Genomic DNA, 22,315 nt, shown 5'->3' with positions numbered 1-22,315 from the left:
AGTATAATTTGCTTTAATCGTGAACACTAGTAGGCAGGCCTCTCTCCTGTGTTAATCTTAGTACTATATGCTGCAGGAGGAAGTACTGACCTGTGCCACACTACAGTATAAGCACTTATACGGCTTTTCCCCAGTGTGGACTCTGATGTGCTGGACCTGGTGGTTGTAATTGAAGTTCTACTGCTGGCATTGGTTAAACTTACCTGTAATAAGCCTGGTATGAAGCTGCACACGACTGAGCTGGTTCACCTGTCGCAATACGAGCTTACGGCTTTTCCCCCATGTGGACCCTGATGTGCTGGACCTGCTGGTTGGAGCAGCTCGTCACTGCATTGGTTAAACTAACCTGTATGGAGCCTAGTGTGCTGCTGCACATGACTGAGCTGCTTGAACCGCCTGTCGCAGTACGAGCACTTGTAGGGCTTCTCCCCCGTGTGGACCCTGATGTGCTGGACGAGCTGGTGGTTGGAGCTGAAGCTCTTCAGGCACTGCTGGCATTGGTGCGGCTTCACTTCCCCGCCCAGGCCCCGTTGGAGCTCGCGCGCGTGCATTTGCATGGCGTTTTTGTGCATGAAGATCTGGAACAAAATGTTTGATGTTGTAAAAACCGTTGACTATCTTATATTATGTTTTAGGGTATAGGGACCATTTCGATCTATGATCGTTTATATAACTGACCCAAATTTGCATCAAGACTACTACAGCAGTACAGACTATTAAGTGACGATTTGTAAAAATAAAAAAACAAACATTTGTCTGAAAGACGCTTAACGATAACACCTGCTTGCACCGTTTTTTGTGATGTTATTTTCCATTTTGATGATAAAAGAAAATGCGAGGGCAGACCATAGTATTCTAGCGTAGCAATGCAGCACAAACGCAGCTTTTTACGCATATGGGCACTTTTGCAAAGAGAAAGGCGGGAAGCGGGTTTTTTTTAGTATATTTTTAGTAGTAAATTACCTTTGATATTGAATGATTTTTCTGTATGTATTAAACTAATATTCTTATTTTTTTGAAAGAGAACGCTTCATACAATAGCGGAGGAAAAATACTAATAGCATAATTTATTTATAATTTCCATATTCAAGAAAGTTCAAGAGGAAAAATAGAGAGTATAATAGTATTTATATCGTCATAGGTGATATGTCACACTTTTACCTTATAAATAAACACTTAATTTTGCTATACTACGTTAGTTAAAACAGAACGTAACATATAAGTCTAAATAAGTTTTTGGCAAAAAAAAATATTTTTGGTACAAGCTTTTATCACTGACTGTACTTTTCTTTCCACAGGCAACTAATACTCATCGAGACAATTCTAAAAACCCCAAACACAATCAGGTTACGTTGTTTTATCACAGAGTTCCTATGGCCATCTCCTGTCTCCATCATCAGATCATCTCGATGGTACCATAATATTGCACTGTCATCCGACTTACATATGTATGCAAATTTTCAGACAACCGTCAGGTGAAAGTAAATAAAAGCTTGTAAAATGATAAAACAAGCTATTTGACTATCGGGGCAAATAATATAACTTTTTATAAATCATTATAACTATTTTTTTTCAGGTATGTGTACAAAAAATAGCAAGTCACCTGATTTATAACAGTCTTAACTTGTGTCTACCCTCATGTCTTCTACAATCCTGCTCCAAATTGTCCCTTTTTAGCCCAATGGTTGACTGCTGGTAGAGATTGCGTTAAGTCCGCCATTTGTACTGTTACTTTAGAGTTTAGAGACGTATCATGTCTCTAAACATGTGGATATTGTAACGGTAAAGATAGTTTATTAATCAAGTAGGCATATTACAATGCGCTTATGAACGTCAAATAAAGATACACCGGCTCTAACCCTACACCTCTGACCCGAGAAGATTTAAATCCCCCCTTAATTGGAGGAGGGTATCCCAATATGGACCGGCAAGAAACTCGACGGGACACGTCAATTGTATTGAACTTTCTATAAATGAGTTTATGATTTAAGTGTAATTATGTGTTTAATAATTATAGAAAATGTTGTTCTCACAATACATTCTCTTGCTTTCAGCTTAAAAACCTAAATGTTGGACATGAAACATGTAAAGAAAGATAAGTATATAGTAGTATTAAAATTGCTCATTAAATTTAACGTACATTTGTACAACCAGCTATAAAACCGTTATAAAACCTAAGCGTTTTCTTAGCACAGCACAAAACGTTGCATGACGCAAGGTACGATAAATAATATTAAGTCCCTATAATTCCGTTTATCTGACTTAGCGCTGGAAAGCAATTTCTTTGAGCTAAATTATAGGACGGCGCGTGAAACTTAACGCCGTCTGCATGTATGTAATGTAGACGTCGTTTGCATGTGTGTGTAATATATGAGGTTTGTGGAAAAAAGACGTAAGTCGCGTTCTATTTTTATTAGTGTCGAAGTTCCGGTTTCGGCAGGTTACGACATACCTAAAAATCATGTTTCGGCCGTAAGTTCTACTGAATCTTTTGGCCGCGACGTAACTGTAGGTATTTTCGGTAGTGTCCGACCGAAGTTTCGGGATAAAAATCATGTTTCAGCCGAAGGTTCGGCTTCGGTATACATCTATATATATTGCTATGATATAGGAGGCAAACGAGCAGGTTAATTGTCTGATGGTAAGCAATTACTGTCATCCATGGACATCTGCAACACTAAGAGGGTTGCAAATGCAACGCCGGCATTTAAGATGGGAGTACGTGCTTTTCTTGAAGGTTTGGTCCGAAGGTCCGGAAATACCGCGAGCGACAGTTTATTCCACACTTTAGCTGTGCGGGTAGGAAGTCCCTGGAGAAACGCACAGATGAGTACTGCCAACCATCTAAGTGGTGGGGATGGAAATGTCGCGTAGGGTGATGGCGAAAAGAAGCGGCAGGGATTAATCCGAACAGTTTATCGGAGCACTCCGCGTTATATGTGATAGAAAATGCAGAGCGAGGCTACATCTGTACGCAGCGAGTCAAGTCTCAAGTAGTCAAGCCGATCCGAAATACGTTGGCAGTCGACAATTCGAGTCGCTCTTCGGTCGATGGTTGAAAAAAGCGTTATATTAAATAACCCTTTTAAAAAATCGCAAAAAAGCGGTAAGTGAGCGAACTGTGTCAAAGTTTAGTCGATACTGTTGTCATGTATAGTTATCTCGCGAATCTGGCTTGCTTTATATGCATGTATATTTATTGAAAACCCTTTGCGGTGCGATTGCAAAGAAACTGCTTTGAGCACGCGATACACTTCGGAACATTTTAACGGTACGCCAAAATTGTTTCATTTTTAAAGTACTTTTAATACACATAGGTGATTTAATGTCAACATATAGAAACAGAGATATGAAATAATATGTAATACTTATTGTATGTGACGATGATACATAGAAGAAAATAGCTTAATATTTGGTCATTATTAAGATTTGCTTGGAATTAATCGTTACGTGGTAAAAATCAGGCAAATATTTAAAACATACTTCATAGTAAGAGTCGTAAAGAAATATTAGATTTACGAAAACAAATAACAATTTAAATTTATATAATGCAAATGAACACTAGGTTTTTGCTAACCCCTTTTAGCTATCAAACACATGAATTTATGGCGATAACATGAATGTTAATAAGAAATCAGCGAATAATTAAGGAATTCAAACTAACCATCGATGAAGATAATAGAAAAAAATTTAATGTTCTAATATTTTTTATAAATAGTATTTACCTCAGGTAATATCTGCATATGGTGAAACGCTTGGAAGTCCAACATAATGATCAAATTTCGTAACTATCCAAACAAATTTAGAAAAAACATGAAGCGTGTTGCCTTCCGTAACTCTGAATTAATTATGACAATTCTAAAACGGAACGTGAGAAGGAAAACGTAATTAAAACCAACGGCTAAAAAAATAACTTTATTCAAATTATCTCAGTTTAACAGACAAAACAGGAAAATATTTTACGTACTAATTAATTAATATTATTTTCAACTTTTAACATTTTTGTTTTGTTTTTATCTACAAGTTTTTATGTTTACCGGTAACGAAATTCTGGGAACGGGGCAAAATAAAACGCGGAAAAAATAGTAGGACTTTACCTATTAGTACGGGAAACTAATATGAGTGAAGAGAATACGTAAATCTTATTGCAAAGACATATACTTTGGTATATCATTTATGAAATATATTACAGGTTAATATCTAAATAACTTACTAATAATAACAAACTAGCTCCGTCATAAATTCCCTCTTAAGCCCCGAACTGTTCCCGACCTGTCCCAAACGTTGCAAACATGCCGGCTGCATTGCCACGCTGAAAGGCTAAGGATATTGGTTGGACCAGATAAGATTCAGCCCGGGGGTCGCAGGCTCTGTCACTCAACCGGAGCCTAATGTCCCTGGCCAGCTTCTTGGCCTCGGCGCACTATGGCCCGACAGCAACCGGAATAAAGTCATACTGGTCCAAGGTTGGCGTATTTACCGTGTTTGAACTTAGCGGCAGCCTCAGCCGCCTTCTTACTTATGTGGCTGACATGAGTGGGAGCAAGCACACACACATTTGGCATCCCACAGCAGGCTCCGGCCTTTTGCCCACGGGACCAGTGTTAGACCGTCCGGCCTCTGTACGGCTAACCAATAGGCTCCAAAATGCACGGTGTGTTCGCGGAGACCATATCGCGTCGAAGCAGCTCATGAATGGCTTGGTGTTAACCTTGACCAAATGGCCACAAGGGCATCTGAGGGGCTGACATACCCTGCTCCCAACCCATAATGCGACACTCACTCGTCTATAGATCATCTAGTCATCCTGTTTTAGTAGCAATTTTCACTAAAATTACTGACCGGTTAGTATAAATGGGGCAATAAGACTGTCACTTTAGGTACCTAACTGAGATATAAAAAAGGTTTAAATATAGGAGGAAAAGGTGCTAAGGAAGGAAAAGGTGTCCTTTTTTGCATCTTTGTATGTCACATTTCAGTCCTATTTTTGCAATAAGGTTGATTTTACATAAGTACGTAGATATTGTATTTCGCATGTAGGTGCGTATTCGTCTTCTAGCATTAATTTAGCCTTTTGTACACCTTTTACTATGCATAGGAGTTCAAATAATAGAGATAAGTGTAAAAGTGTACCGATCAAATTGTCCGGCAGTGCAGCCCTCGCACGCGTGTTAGAAAGTGGATCCCGCCGTCGGTATCACGCAACGAAGAAATTGTAAAGAATTTATGCTTTGATACGATATGATAGAGGTTCAATTCCCGGGTGAGGCACGGTGATTTATCGCTGAATGTTGGGAAAATAGATTTTTGTAATGAGAAAAGGAAACAAGTTTTTTCATCATCATTTTATTTGCTTATAGTGTTTGTATAATGGGTAAGTAATGAAACGTATACGTACTTATGGTATATTCCATAGAACATATAAACTCTAATAGTATAATATTTAAAAGTATAATATTCACTAAGAATAACGATTATAACGAATAACAACGAAAAATATAATTTTATAATTAATAACACCCTTTAAGTATAATATCATTTATGATAAAATTCATGTAATATAATGTTGAATTAATATAACTTTAAAAATATATAACAAACATTACCAATAATAATATAAAAAAGTAACATACTAATAAACGCCAAACTTTCTCTCTTTTCTGTCTATTATTTCTCTCCATTAGGTACCCATGTTTCTCTCTATTCCCCGACAAACTTTGTCTCTAAAATCTGTAGGGTTATGAGTAGAAACTAAAATAGTAACACAAAGAGTTTTATACGAAAATCAATAAAAAAAAATAAGTCAGTTCAATTAGCTCGCAGTTCACCTAACACGCTCCTCCTCGCTTCGCTCGTCGTCGCACCTATCTATACTCTGTCAACCAATACTCTTCCGTGACAGTATCTACACGCTCTGTTGCTTTATATTCAAATATTATTTAAAATGTTATTCGACATTTTGATATGTATACTAAATCTAGATTATTTCAAACGGAATTACTTCTTATGCTCGTTAGGCGAAACAATGATATATTTTATGTATGTTATATCATTATGAGCTTATACTATTTTGAAAATTGATAATTCGTACATTATACTTAACGTTATTATACGTTATGCACGTTTGTAAAGTAAAATTATACCAAAAGTGCGTATACGTTTCATGACGCACCCTTGTATAATATTTAAAATTTACTAGGCACCTAATAAGATTTCAAATACATAATTTATTTACCTGGAAATTGACAAATAATAAGTTCATACTTTTTTATCCATTTAAATGTTGCGAATAGGACAAAGTAAAAAAAAAAAGTTAAAAAAAAAATTGGACAAGTGCGACTCGGACTTGCCCACCGGGGGTTCCGTACTTTTTAGTATTTGTTGTTCTAACGGCGACAGAAATACATCATCTGTGAATATTTCAACTGTCTAGCTATCACGGTTCATGAGATACAGCCTGGTGACAGACGGGCAGACGGACGGACAGCGAAGTCTAAGTAATAGGGTCCCGTTTTACCCTTTGGGTTCGGAACACTAACCACTTAATAAAATAGGCACAACAGCAAGAATCTAAGCAGTTCATTAACTTTTTAAAAATGCTGTTGATATGTGAGACATAATCAGTGTTAAGTATATCATTTAACATATTAATTATGCATTGTAAAAAATTATATGTACTTAGGTATATGTAACTACATCACTTTAACACCAAATTCCCCGTCCATAAGAATGTCGATGTCAATTTTTTGACGTCACAACTTTTTCCAGCAGAAATGACATCGTAAAACACGACGTCCCTAATGAATGCTAAGTGACTGAAGACTTAAAAAAAAAAAGATTGACCATTAAACTATGACCCGTCTATTCTTAGCCAATATACGTAATGGCAGTTTCAACTTATACTGGACACAGCTACAATGAGAGGTCCTACTATAACTTGATACGTATACTGGTAGTAATTATAGGTGATCGGAGGTCAGCTATTTTTGGTATTGTGGTTAGGGTTGTGAATAACTGAAAAAATCTCCCGTCGGGAACGAGGAGTAAAAAATTGTGTACGTCAATGCGGCAGTGCCAGATGTATTTTGTATAAGTTGTTCAGTGATAAAAAACTATATTTATTTTATTATTTATTTATTTATTATTGTAAATCTGTTTTTAAATTTGTTTTCTTTGTGGTGTAATAAAGAATATTTATTTACTTACTTATTTTTAGAAGCCATGGAAAATAGTTCTTCCGTTTAAATGAATTAATGAAAAATACATTTATCGAAACACAAATTAAAATTGGATTAAATCTAAGTAAATTGATGGTTAAAGTTGTTGTTGTTTGATAGATGCAAGAGGAAATAAGTTATTATAGTTATATGTTTTAATAACAGTAATTTTGAAAAATATTTCTGGCTATATGTATGTATGTATAAAATCTTTACTATACAAAACACATAACACAAAAATGGTACAGGATAGGCAATACAAAGGCGAACTAAAACCTCTCTATATCCTCGTGACTGAAGAATAGTAGCTTCGCTATTGGACATTCTGCAAGCTAGTACAAGTTTGTTAAGTCGCGAGTCACGCACGTCAGCATCATCTATAGCTTTTGTACAATGTCAATTAAAAAACTTCTATGTTTATTTAAAATTAACTGCACGACGTACAAAAAATATTATAAATGGCGGAGTTAACGTCTAAAGGCATTCTCTACCAGTCAACCATAGGGCCAAAAGAGACGTAAAAATGGTGGTGAAAGAATCAAAGTAAGAGTCTTCAGCAAGACAAGAGTATTTTGTACTAGAACTCATCCTGTGATAAATAAATAGTTATCATCACATAATTTTGCCAAATCCACAAGCACACATAGTTAATTATCAAACAAAATTATGTCCAAGCTAATTATTTACTAATATGCAATAGATAAACTTATTTGTGTTTAGCGATAGTATTACCGTTGGGATGTTTACCTATTGCCAATTACACGCGTGTATGCTTGTTAATTTACCATTAGTAATTAGATCAGTGTATATTTTTTATATTTATTATTGTATGACAGATGTATTTTCTGTTTTGTGGTTAACATGAACTATATTATATTTGAAATTAATTTGAATAAATAATACTCGAGAGGTCAAATAAAATAGATAGAGCTGTATATGAGTATTATTTAAAATGACAAAAACCAACCTTATCATAAATTATGATTGAATTACAAATGATGTCATTATTAGGTGCATTTATATTAGATAAAATATTTTTGGCAATTATCAAAAATGATTTTAGGGTATTTTGTACAAGCTATTTTTTTATGTATAAGAATAAACGTTTATAAAGTGAAGTTTTTATTAAAACAGAGAACATTTGTCACTGGATATTTTTTAAACAAAAATACTTTTTGCAATCATCACAAAATATAATTAAACTAGTGTAGTGTAATGTGGGTGTGTGTTTGTTAGTGCTTGAGAAAAGAGACCTAGGCTCTCCGAAATATGTCGCGCGAGTGACTAAAAACACTTGAGTGGGATCCGTAGAATTAGTTTAATGTTAGTATGTCTCCGGTTTAAATTCGACAAAATAAAATACCTATGAAACTGGTCCCACCATCTTAACGGAGACACTCGGACACCCCCTTACATCATAATTGAGGCCATAAAAAATGGAGCTTTCCATAAAAAAGGAGTGAAATATACCCGCCGCGCAAATTGTCCCGTATTATGGCCTATTAAGAAAAATTACTTAAGCCGTTCCCTTTAACTAGATTTTTACCGTTTCCGAACGTGATTTTTGTTATAATTTTTCGGGTCCTTTTAAGATGAAGGAGAACGACATTTTTCATACAAATTTAGTCCTCATTTTTCTCTTTGGATATTTTATTTAAAATATTTTGGCACGATTTGATGTAGGTATATCAACCACAGCTATGACTCTTCGTTTGATTTTATTCAAACTTTATTTTTATGGAACTAGGATTTCGCTCCAAATTCTTATAATAAGAAAAAATCGAATAAAGACAAATGAAGGGGCATATAGAATAGAATAGAATAGAATAATAGGGTTGTTTCCATCTACAAATCTTAGGGCAGAATTGTATCCCAATAAATTCTTATGGATTATAAGAACATATACTTTTAGGGGACTTGTAATGACCATATTTTTGTAAATATTGAATTTAAAATATCTTTTGGCACACGTCACGTGACCAAACTCGAAACGTCTTTGAAGATTCTGATGACGTCACAACTCTCGGATTGACACTGTTGACAGTTAGGCGATAAACAACAAATGATAAATGTCAGTTGACAGTTCGTATCTTCTACTCGTACGTGTAGTTATGTGTTAAACCGTAAACTGTGACGTCACACAATTTTCAAAGAGCGTTTTGGGCGCGAAAGCATCTGTCAAAATATATTTTGTTAATTTGACATATTTAAAGCCGTTTTTAGTATAAAAGTTTAATTTTAGGGCAACTTTTAGTTAATATAGAACGTAATACAAGCGTTTCAAAAAATTGGAAACAACCCTATTGGTAATTTAATATGGTATATATATACATCAAATTATGTTAATATATTTTCCATCACATCAATATCCAGAGAGGGAAATAGGGACTACGTTTGTACAGAGAAGCGACCAGTCGTTTTCCTCTTAAGTAAGTACATGTTTATTTTTATTTTTTGACATTTATGTACAAGAAGTGATAACTTTTTGTCTGTTATCTTTGCCCTAAAACCGCTGAACTAATTCAGATAAAATGGATAGGTTACAATACATCATGAAAATCATACAACACAACGCAGTCACGGGCAGAAGATAATGTAGGTAAGTACTTACCTACGAAAATAATTACAAAAACATCGGCCAAGAGCATGTCGGGCCACGCTCAGTGTAGAGTTCCGTAGTCGGAATTCTAGCATAAGGGAATATCTTCGCAGCGCTTTGTTACTTCTTACTTTTTGTAATAACTCAAAAAGCGGCCAAGTGCGAGTCGGACTCGCCCATGAAGGGTACTTACTAGATCTCGTTCAAACCAATTTTCAGTGAAAGTTTGCATGGTAATGTATATCATAATTTTTTTTAATTTTTCATTCTGTTATTTTAGAAGTTACAGGGGTGGGGGGGACACACACATTTTACCACTTTGGAAGTTTCTCTCGCGCAAACTACATATTCAGTTTAGAAAAAAATGATATTAGAAACCTCAATATCATTTTTGAAGACCTATCCATAGATAGACCCCACACGTATGGGTTTGATGAAAAAAGATTTTTTGAGTTTCAGTTCTAAGTATGGGGAACCCCCAAAATTTATTGTTTTTTTTTTCTATTTTTGTGTGAAAATCTTAATGCGGTTCATAGAATACATTTACTTACCAAGTTTGAACAGTATAGCTCTTATAGTTTCGGAGAAAAGTGTCTGTGACATAAACGGACAGACAGACGGACATGACGAATCTATAAGGGTTCCGTTTTTTGCCATTTGGCTACGGAACTCTAAAAACGGCTGGACCGATCGCCATAGTTTTCATTTAAAGTATTCGTTAAGCTTTCATTTAATGTTTATTTTAGACACACGGTTCAAAAGTTATAGGGACACAATTTATTTTTCTGAGCATTTATTTCCTAAAAATATTAACTTTATAAAAATATGTTTTTTCGAGACCTTTATTCATTTTGAAAGATCTATCCAACGATACCCCACACCATTGGATTAAAGCGAAAAAAAAATCATTTTGTAAGTGAGGTACCATAAAACAGACGGATATGATGAAACTATAAGGGTTCTTAGTTAACTACGGAACTCTAAAAAAAAATATAAGTAACTAAACGTATGATTTCACTTGTTTTTTTTTAGATTTTAATACTAATGACATGCATATACCTGTAATATAAGGAAGGAATTATGCCTTTTAATTACTTTGCGGTTTTTCTCCCGTTAAAACTAATTTATATTTATACATACTTGATTCTGCTTACCGTATTAAATATTAATACATACCTACCTATTGATTTACTTGTCATTTCAAGGTTGTTTAATAATTAATTAATATGAATATTTCATAATACAAATTACTTATTCAGTTTTTTTCTTAAAAGGTACTTTGATGGTGTCTAACAACCAAAAGTTTTGGAAGTTACGACAATCAGATGTAGACAAGTACTTACTTAAATATAATATTGTTATTTTTAATTAACAAAAATTAACAGGTAAAACTTATCAAATCTGTTAATAGTGCTAAAACTATTAGTTTTAAAACTAGCGACCAGAATTTTACATGTTTTTCTGTATTAGATCCGTAGTCGCAATCAGCCTATTTTTTATTTTACCTATGCAATATTAACACTAACACTATTTGTAAATAAGTACTTACTCTAAAATTATTTAACAGTTATGAAGCTGATGGTCCCGGGTTCAAATCCTGGTAAGGGCATTTATTCGTGTGATGAGACATGGACATGGACATTTGTTCCTGAGTTATGGGTGTTTTCTATGTATTTAAGTATTTATATATTGTATATATCGTCGTCTAAGGACGCAACACAAGCCTTATTGAGCTTACCGTGGGACTAAGTCAGTTTGTGTAATAATGTCCTATAATATTTATTTATTTTATTTATAGTTATCAAAATATATGCTTCTGATAAATCAGGCGAAAACTTTTCCTTCGTAATAATATTTAAAAAACAAACATTTTCTCAATCACCGCTGCAGTTAAAATGCATCAAAATGGGTTGCAGTTAAAAATACTCGGCCCAAAAAAAACGAAGTCAAGTTCAAAAAAGTGCGTCACGCGGACAAAGAAGTGAGTCAGACAAGGCCGGGTATTTCAGGAGATCCTGCCTCGTTCAATTCGGTACAGAAAGAATTAAGGGACTTTAATACTCAAATCTTCTTCCTAGCGTTGTCCCGGCACATTGCCACGGATCATGGGAGCCTGGGGTCCGCTTGACAACTAATCCCAAGATTTGTCGTGGGCACTAGTTTTTACGAAAGCGACTGCCATTTGACTTTCCAACCCAGATAGTAAAACTAGTGGGTCCCCTTATGGGGGATTAGTCCGGTTTCCTCACGATGTTTTCTTTCACCGAAAAGCTACTGGTTAGTTAGTTAGTGCTTCTGGGCATTTTCCGCAAATCGACAACCATTGTGCCTATTTTGCGTGAAACGAGGTAGCGCTATTCTAACCACCCCAGCTCCTCCACGAAGCCTAAAGCTACTGGTACCTAAATATCAAATGATATTTCATACATAAGTTCCGAAAAACTCATTGGTACGAGCCGGGGTTTGAACCCGCGACCTCCGGATTGAAAGTCGCACGCTTTTACCGCTTACCAGCCACTTCAATACTCAACTATGTACGTAAAAGTTGAACTTGTAAAAAACCGAATAAAAATAATTAGATTTATTTCCTAATTCCTTTCTATTAATTAATGATTTTGATGAAAAGGTAAAGGAAAAGTGGGAACGTTTAAATGTCAAATTTCTATGAAAATATGACGTTTGTCTATCATGACACTTCCATACTTTGTTCTTAGGTTGTGGTGTGTTGTATCTATGATATGTCGATGTAGGCACCTTTAAGAAAGTGCTCTTAAGGTAAATGTCAGTACCGGCTTCCTTAAAGTGTGTAAAAAAGGAAATGATGAATAATCCTTCTTCGGATTCCTTCCCTAGGACTCAATCAATCTCCATAGGTCACCGGTTCAAGTGAGAAGTGGTAACAAAGAAAATGACTTACTTTTGAATTTGGAATGAGTAGTTTCTAATAGGTATTCAATATAACATGTTTGTGTTTATTATACTTAGACGTAAATGAAAGACAACAAACAACAATTCAATAATTATGAATCATGTTAGGTATTTAGCATAATTTTTGGCAAAAACTTCATTTATGGTACAAGCTTTTGTCGCTTACTGTACTTTTCTTAACACAGGCAACTAATACTCATCGAAACAATTCTAATAACCCCAAACACAATTATGTTGCGTTGTTTTATCACAGACTTCATATGATCACCTCCTGTCTCCAGCATCAGATCAGCTCGATGCTACCATAATATTGCACTGTCACCCGACTTAAATATGTAAGCAAATTTTCAGCTCAATCGGGAAGTGGGTGAAATTTAGCTTCCAAGATTTGATCCAAACTAACTAACAAACTTACATATGAACAGGGCAAGTTAAATAAAAGCTTGTAATAAGTAAGTATTGCTAAAATTCCAATAAAATAACAAACAAATTAACGAATTAAACTGTTCATTATAAATGTTAGATCACGATAAAATTACACGTGTAACAAATCACTTAAGGGAAAAAACAATGTAGTTTCCCCCGTTTAACAAAAAAATACTCGTTTTATAAAGGCATAACTCTCACATGAACTACAGTTGCTATTAGACTTTACGACCTTGCTATTTAAGTCCATTTTTAAAGTGCCATAGAAAAAAATACAGTGTAAACCAAACTTTGTTATAAAAAACACGGGAAGCGACAACTCGCTAATTGTCACGTTTACACCTGTCGCGTTGTCGCCTTTGTCATAATTGTCACCATTTACATTTCGCGTGAGAAACGACATACTTTGGACTAATTAAAAAAGCTAGTTAGGGAGTCAACTAGGTTTTATTATTCGCGTTACTTCCGTTTTCCTAATAGAGCACTTTGTTGACAATTAGCGCAAATTTCTAGCCATATTTTTATGCAACTTTGTCTAAACAAGCCATGGCAAATAGGTGTATTATGCACCTTATATCTTTAGAGATAAAGTTTAAAATACAACAGATTTCTTTGACATCGAACTCTTAATAAACATATACGATATCGTCGGTTCAAGTATAAATCATGTATCGTTTACTTTATAACTATTGCAATTTACTTACTTTGTTTCTATTTGACGCTAGTTTTCCAAAAGGTTTTATACCATGTTACAAGCTTTTATTTAACTTGCCCAGTAGGGCTAAGATGGTCGGCTTTTTATCATTTGTCACCATGCCTGTCACGTTCTATCAAATATGTAAGCGCGAAAGTGACGGGCATAGTGACTAGTGATAAAAATGGAACCATGCTGCCACCGCTGTTATGTATGTTATTGTTTGTGTCAAATCTTGAAAGCTAAATTTGACCCACCTCCCGATTTCAAATTGAGCTGAATCGGAATGTCTGATTAAGTCGGGTGACAATGCAATATTATGCATGGAGCTAATCTGATGATGGAGACAGGAGGTGTCCATTGGAACTCTGTGATAAAACAACGCAACCTAATTGTATTTGGGGTTTTTAGAATTGTCTCGATGAGTATTAGTTGTCTGTGGTAATAAAAGTACAGTTAGCGACAAAAGCTTGTACCAAAAATGAAATTTTCGCCAAAAACTTTTCGACACTTAAGCTTATTCTTAGTATATACCCAGATAATCTTTTTCAGATCATATAAAAAAAACAGTTTTATAAGACTTTCGACATGGATAGTTCCTAAAATTTCAAGCTGGAATCATTGTGATATATTTAAGTGCACTACTGAAATGATTTTCAAAATAATTTCAAAGTATCAATGTTTACCTAGTTAAACCTTATAGAAATAAAACGTCATGTTTACAAAAGTAAACTAATACTACAGCAATTAAAACGCTATTGATTTACGTTGAATGCTCTTCTCGTCTTACTGGATTCTTTTCATTTTCTTTTGACATAAATACGTGTATCATTTCTTATAATTAAATGTATTTTTAAAGTGACATGGGGGTTACTTCATTCTATTACGTCTAGCCCTGGTCAGCCATCGCGAAAATCGAATTTTGAAGAGTCTACGTACATTTCAATCGTTGTAAGTAACATTATTTGAATGACAGGATCTATATACGAAGTTGTTTCTATGTTTTATTTTTGAGATTATATATTAACGACACCACAATATGAGAAAACTTTGAGTATTTTTGATATTTCACCGACACCTGCAAAATTTCTACCGCTTTATGCGTTAAAAGTTGAACGTCTTATTTGTCCGTTATATGAAAGTAACTGCAATTGGTTTCAATATTATTAACAAATTATAACTATGGTTTATTGCTCTAGACATGGGATGAATGGCGTCATTAATTTTCAAACTTACAAATATTAATGAAAAAGCGGCCAAGTGCGAGTCAGACTCGCTCATGAAGGGTTCCGTACCATTTATGACGTACTAAAAAAAAACTACTTACTAGATCTCGTTCAAACCAATTTTCGGTGGAAGTTTGCATGGTAATGTATATCATATATTTATCATAGACGGGACACACATTTTTCCACTTTGGAAGTGTCTCTCGCGGAAACTATTCAGTTTAGCAAAAAATTAAATTAGAAACCTAAATATCATTTTTGAAGACCTATCCATCTTTTTGTGTAAAAATCTTAATGCGGTTCATAGAATACATCTACTTACCAAGTTTGAACAGTATATCTCTTATAGTTTCGGAAAAGGTGGCTGTGACATAAACGAACAGACAGACGGACATGACGAATCTATAAGGGTTCCGTTTTTGCCATTTGGCTACGGAACCCTAGAAATTAAACTTAAGCAGCTCTTTGGCTCTTGTTTATGGTAAAATGTTGCCAGCCTTTAAAAACTGATGGTAAATACTTGATTTACAGGACTTGTCCATACCATCCCGGTGCCAGTCCCATCATAAGGGGCGTTTATTATATACAATAAAAGTGTTTATATCGTTGCATATATATCAATAATAAGTCAAGGCTAAAAAGCTTATTGTGTATAAATGAGTCAGGGGCAGGATGTTGACTTTCTTTCCGCGATCCTGACCTGTGACTGAAGAAAGTGTAAACAATGGAACACTTTTATAAATATTCCGGCCGCCATTTTTTAAACTTTTAAAACCGATTTGAAGACACCGATTCAAAACAAAATTACCTGTGAGTTCTTATAATTGGCTTCCTGTATCTACTATATTTTTCTATGTTAATGTCACAGCTGTTGGATCTCCAAATAAATAAAAATAAAATAAAAATATTTATGTTATTTAGAAATGACGTAGATCATAGGATAGATAGCATGAGACACCTCTGGAGTTTAAGCGTCCATATGTTACATTGATCGATTATAATCAGCCGGTATATATGGTTGTTTGATGGCGACGTGGTGTAACATTCTAAAGTTTTGTAAAAGGGAATTGAGACTGGACCAAAGTTTGCAGGAAGAATGCAGTAAATTTATTTTAGTTATTAATGTACATTTTAACTGGTACGTTTGAATGCTGGATATAATTCTTCCTACTAGTCTTTAATGTGTTATAAAATCAATGAAATCACCAATTGAACGTGTGGGTTTGTTTTTCTCGTGTAGGCGTTTGGCGATTTGCCCGAAACCTGTGATCACTGAAATGTTATTGTGGTGAAAACTTTTTGTGTAAGATACCATCAATATAAGTAATGAAAATGTTTTCTTAAATGAGCCTAAAATTAAGTTTTTAATGTCTAAAAAAAATGAAAGCCCTCGAATAAATACGACAAAAATCAAACTTCAAGGCCTAGTTTCCTTTCTGGATTAATGGGTCATATTTTTGGTTAAAGTACCTACAACGAATTGCAATTAATCACTGAAGGTGAAAAAATCTCTGATTTAATGTAAAATCATAATTCGTTTTTGGTGCTCAATACTGGGTACCGGGAACATTGCTGTATCTCCATTTTGACTAGGTAAGTATTATCAATTTTTTTACGAAAAGAAACAGGGTCTTTGTAGGTTTTTTAAATCACGGACTCCTAAAATCATAACCCGTTATCAACCTTGGTACGTTCACGTAATTATAGTGTATTACGGGGGCGGTCGTCGCGTCATTTATAAATGACAGTTTTTACTGACATCTATTGCAACATGTGTTGACGTGACAATACGTCGTGGCGTTTTGTACAATAAAAGTTTTGTTTGCCGTTTTATAACAGTTTGAAGTTAATATATTCAAGTAGGTATGTAAAAACATATTCGTTGAACACACTATGCGTGACAAACATTTTAGATCTCACACAGATTTTAAAAGAAAACTTCTTACTATTTTTTACAACTTGTCTGCATATCCCTACATTATAATATTATCAAAGCGAAAGTAACTCTGTCTGTCTGTTTGTCTGTTACCTAGATAGTCTTCTTGTCTGTTATACATCGTGTTTTTATTGAATTCCGTTAACTCCGGGGTATGCGTAAGTACGTTTAAGGAAACTAAGTGGCATATATAATTTTCAAAAAAAAAAAAATTGTTTTTTATTCTTATAAAAAGTAATTAAATGTTGCATATAGCGTTGTTGTAACACGACCATTATATTTTATTCAACCAAACAATTGACAATTGTGACATATCAATGTCATTTCGAACATCAATCGTCCAAGATAGTACTTATGTTTAGTAGTAAATGTATAAACTCGTACTAAACACTAATCAATATGAAAACAGGCCCTAAGGCAAGTGTTTACGCTCGTAAGGGCTTTATAAGATAAAAATAAATTATTGATTATCTCCGAAATGGAGTTAATTAGAATATCGGTGTCTTTGAGAAAGTTATTTAATTTAAGCTCAGGAATGCTCCCTTAAAATTAACGGAAATAAAAAAAACGGTGTATAGATCTACGGAAGAGACACGAATTGCCTTTTAAACCTTTCCTTACTAATGCTATATTTCTTCCTACTCTTAGCAACTAGGGCATAAGGGCAAGTTATATATTATTTTCATATAATTGGGAAGATGAAAACTTTATGTTTATAATTTTAAAACGCCAATAAAAAATAAAGAGGTCACAAACTTGGATTATTCATTGGGACAACATCATAAACAAGTCTGCAAAAAATTAGAATTTTTTAAAATTACTGGATTATAATAATATATTATAATTAGTGTCATTGAACTGTGAGCTAAAGATCTTACCCCCCATTCGAAATTCGAAAATTAAGATACGTCAAATATTATTTCTAGATACGATATGGAACGGATATGTCAGTGTCGAAAGTGACGTTTTATTTGAAGTGATGTTTTTGTTTCTGTCAATTTTTGACACTGATATATCCGATCCATATCGTGTCTAGACCTAATATTTGACGTATCGTAATGTTCGAGTCGGGCCGTATTTTTAAGAGTACGTATTTTGACCAATAACAAGTGCTTATTTTAAAAAGATCCAATAAAAAGCGTCATAAACATGAGCGCGACACTGACCTATGTCAACAACGCGCGTGTGTGCGTGTGCGCGTACGCACGACGAGCCGCGGAAAATATTCGTAAAACACTAGCTTCTGCCTGCCACTTCGTGTGCGCGGGATAATTAAAATAGGGGTGAATTGCAAAAAATATATACGTAATTATGCTTAGTTAATTGTGATTAGTCTTAAGTTAATTGATACATTTGTGTTACGAAACTTAATCATGTAAATTGTATTGTATTGTAATTATTTCATACACATATAAGTCTATAGTATACGCAAAAACACTTTCATGCATATTACTTAAATGGAAATAGCTTAACTGTAGTAACACAATGGTATCAATTAATTTTAGACTACAGGTGCTTAACTATGTACTTCCAATTTATTTGTAATTGACTCAAACTATCCTATGCCCTTCTCCGAGCTTTGAACTATCTCCGTACCAAATTTCATGTAAATCGGTTAAGCGGTTTAAGTGTGAAGAGGTAAGAGACAGACAGAGTTACTTTCGCATTTAATCATACATAATATTAGTAGGGATACATAATGATATAGAAATCATCAATATCAGCCAAAAGATACCTCTTTTTAAAATTCACATATCGATGATTAATTAAATGACGTACTATCAATTTGGAAATACGACGTTTTGCCATAGAATATGACAGTTTTTTTGTAACTTTACGTACAAGTATCTTAGTAGTTCTTTGGGATGTAGATAACTTTTGTACTTTTACAAAAAAAATAGTATTATGCTATTAAGAGTAACTAACAAATTTAATAAGTGTTTTGCAATAGTATTTATTACTTTTAATTAAGGTTCAAATTAACCTCTTGTATGATAAGTATTCTGACCGAATTTTCAGTCATCTTTTAGCATTTTTTTTTTGTTGAACCTATGATGTTTGACCATTACACACATAAGAAACGTTAAAATCCTATTTATTGTAAGCTTAGTATGACTTCTAAGCATAGAATGACTTGGAAACGTAAAAAACAATCATAAAATCTGGAAATGTATAAAAACTGTGATGCGCTGTCTGTGCCCGCCTATAGGCAGGCAGACAATGACATGCGCATTCAGATAACCTCATTTCTTTCCGCGATAGCACACACACAAACGTCTGTTGAAGCTCGTTTCTGAAGCCGGCGTAAAAGGTGAGTGTATTTATGGTACGATGACAGAATGAACGTTAAAGTTCTTTTGTTTGCATTTTTTTTAATTGTTAAGCTTGTCTGAATTTCAAGATTTGGAGTTTGCTGCATCGGAAATAATATCAGCTGAAAAAATGTCATAAATTGTCTGTAGATAGAGCTGGACCAAGATAGCTAAATAGCTTTTGCAGTGACCATGTGGAAATGTGAAATGTCTACGAAAATATGACGTTTAATATGGCCCTCAATTTGTTATGTTCAAGTGGTGCAAAGTTAGTTTAGACGGACTCCAGATACTCTCATTTACAGATAACTACAGAAAATTGTCGTAATACAAGCAACGATATTTTAAAACTGCGAGAATCTTATAAATTACTAAACGATACACGATAAATATTATGCGTCAATAAATTCCTATAACTACTTTAACTAGTTACTATAACGAATAAGTTATCTAGTTCCAAACTTAATAAGCCATATATCTAGTCAATTATCCCCACCAGACAAAAAACAAACTATTATGCAAAAGATACGTCCTACGGCATTCCGCGCAAAAAGTCGTATGTGCTCAATTGTCTTAACGCTGTAAGTGTTAATAAAAACGTTTTTTGCGTGTGTGCGTGATCAATATGGCCGCGTACGGTGATGCAATGGCTAATCGTGTTTGTAGACGCTTACTGCATTTTTATACTGTTACGTAATTTGATGACACGTTTAGCTTCTGACGACGTCAGTTGTTTTTGCGTTGTTTTTTCCTTTATAATCATTGCAAGATACATTATAAAGAAGAAATATACACCATTTGGATTTATATGTAATCTAATCTCTAATATAATTACTAAGTTTAACGACCGGTCTGGCCTAGTGGGTAGTGACCCTGCCTATGAAGCTGATGGTCCCGTGTTCAAAATGTTCAAATCCTGGTAAGGGCATTTATTCGTGTGATGAACATGGATATTTGCTCCTGAGTCATGGGTGTTTTCTATGTATTTAAGTATTTATAAATATTTATATATTATATATATCGTTGTCTAAGTACCCTCAACACAAGCCTTATTGAGCTTACTGTGGGACTTAGTCAATTTGTGTAATAATGTCCTATAATATTTATTTATTATTTTTATTTATTAAGTTACAGTGAAATAATTGTGATTTTTTTATCTAAAATCTTCATAATATTTGACATAAATATATGTTAACTGTCAAATAACATATATGTAAAAATTTGTCATATAGATACTTACCACACTTATATCAAAATTATTGTATTAGAGGTCACGATTATATTAAATCAGTTCGTAAAATATATCATTACTTTTTTAATGTATATTTTTTTAAACTGAACAACAATAAAACGAAAAAGACATAGAAAAAAAACAGAGTTCATAAAAAGGTTGAAGGTAAAGAAATAAAGCCCAACCTTGTAGAAAAAGATATTAAAGAGATGGTCCTTAAGGGGTCAACGTACCTTCAGGGCTAAATTGATAAGAAAAACAAAGGACACTATCATAAGAGTAGGTATCTAACGTGAGCCAGTGAACTTTAAGGGCCTTGATTTTATCTTTTTATAAAGATAACTTTATTAGTATAAGAATGCGTAAGGTTTTTAAACTGTAACGTTGAGGTAGGTAAAGAATATGGCCTTAGTATTATCATCTACCTTTTTCTTGGCAAAATAATATTTTATACTCTAATAAAATAATCATAATTCTGAATGCGAGGTAAAATTGAATTTAAATAAATATTTTTATACGAACTCCCTGCACATACGTCTTTTTTTGAGGCTTAATTTATGATAAGTTCTCATTTGAACTCACATTTAATATAAAAATACGAAAAAGGGAATAATAAGATTCCTAATTATACACTTCATGATATGTAATTTATTCCAAAAAAGCAGCTAATATTCTTGTAATTTTTTTAAATGCGTCATAACCATATAACGTACTTTTAATCCATTTTTCACAATTTTCCTATTCCACTCTAAAAGTATCGACTCTACGCACGTTACTGTGGCTGGTCAATACTTCGCTATGTCAAACTGTCGTATCTCCATATGAATTACAGTCACATACGACATTAAGCATAACGTGCACAATTCATGCCTTATTCATACAGGTCATGATCAGGGACAACGAACCTGAATTTTTACATCGATTACACCACAATGGTAATCGATTCCATTTTTAATCGTTTATTTTTAAGCGGAAATTAAATTTGATTGTGTGGTAATGTATTAATGACTTGCTTTCAGACTTTCAACTTCGTACTTTGGCTAATAGAAATAACTGAAATAAGTCTTTTGTATGTTTTGAAATGGAACGTTTATGACTTTTATATAAAAAATGAATAGTTTCAAATTACATATCAACCAGTGACCTTCCTGATGCAAAGATTATCCATAGCCATTCAACGTGGCAACGCGACGAGTGTCATGGGTACTTTTGCGTCGGGGGGGGTTGTGGGGTGAATTTCTAGTGTAGGGCGTTATTTAGGTTAGGTTAGTAAAAAAAAAATACATATATATATCTTGTTTTGCGATTATTTTAGAAGGTGAGGAAAGTATTGGAAAAATATACTAAGCAAAATTTCACAGAGCTATATGTTTTAATTTAAGTTACAAAATTGTTACTAAGATCAAAATAAATGAGACTAGTACCTGAAAAAAACCAGTTTAAAACACGTGTAAGAAACCTAAAACGGCTTCAGCATTAATATATCAAATTCCAAAAAGTCCCATACAACATTACGCAGCAGGAAGGTATCGCAGTAAAATAGCAATATCTACCACGTGCCACAATAAAAATAAATGGAGAGTGCGGGGTCGCTCACCTCCCTAACCTAAGACAAGCTGCTGCGCACACGCACGCACACACGCGCGCCACGCCCACACGCGCAACAACGGAAGGATTTTTGAGCGGGTTTCGAGATTGTGTTTTTTTCTAATGTTTTGCATGTTTTTGTTTATTTTATTAACTTGT

General features: G+C 34.0%; 1 protein-coding gene across 12 annotated transcripts in view; it reads right to left on the bottom strand.

Moving 5' to 3' along the window:
• LOC133530737 (zinc finger protein 184-like) overlaps positions 1–22,315 on the bottom strand; it is a 160,286-nt gene that overhangs the window by 40,161 nt on the left and 97,810 nt on the right. For all 12 annotated transcript variants that reach the window (XM_061868778.1, XM_061868771.1, XM_061868780.1 and 9 more), the window contains one exon: positions 347–578. In XM_061868778.1, coding sequence (XP_061724762.1) covers positions 347–578 — 232 coding nt within the window. The remainder of the gene's footprint in view (positions 1–346; positions 579–22,315) is intronic.

This window comes from Cydia pomonella, chromosome 23, assembly GCF_033807575.1.
Source record: "Cydia pomonella isolate Wapato2018A chromosome 23, ilCydPomo1, whole genome shotgun sequence".
Taxonomy (NCBI): domain Eukaryota; kingdom Metazoa; phylum Arthropoda; class Insecta; order Lepidoptera; family Tortricidae; genus Cydia; species Cydia pomonella.
This window is presented reverse-complemented; position numbering and strand designations above follow the sequence as displayed.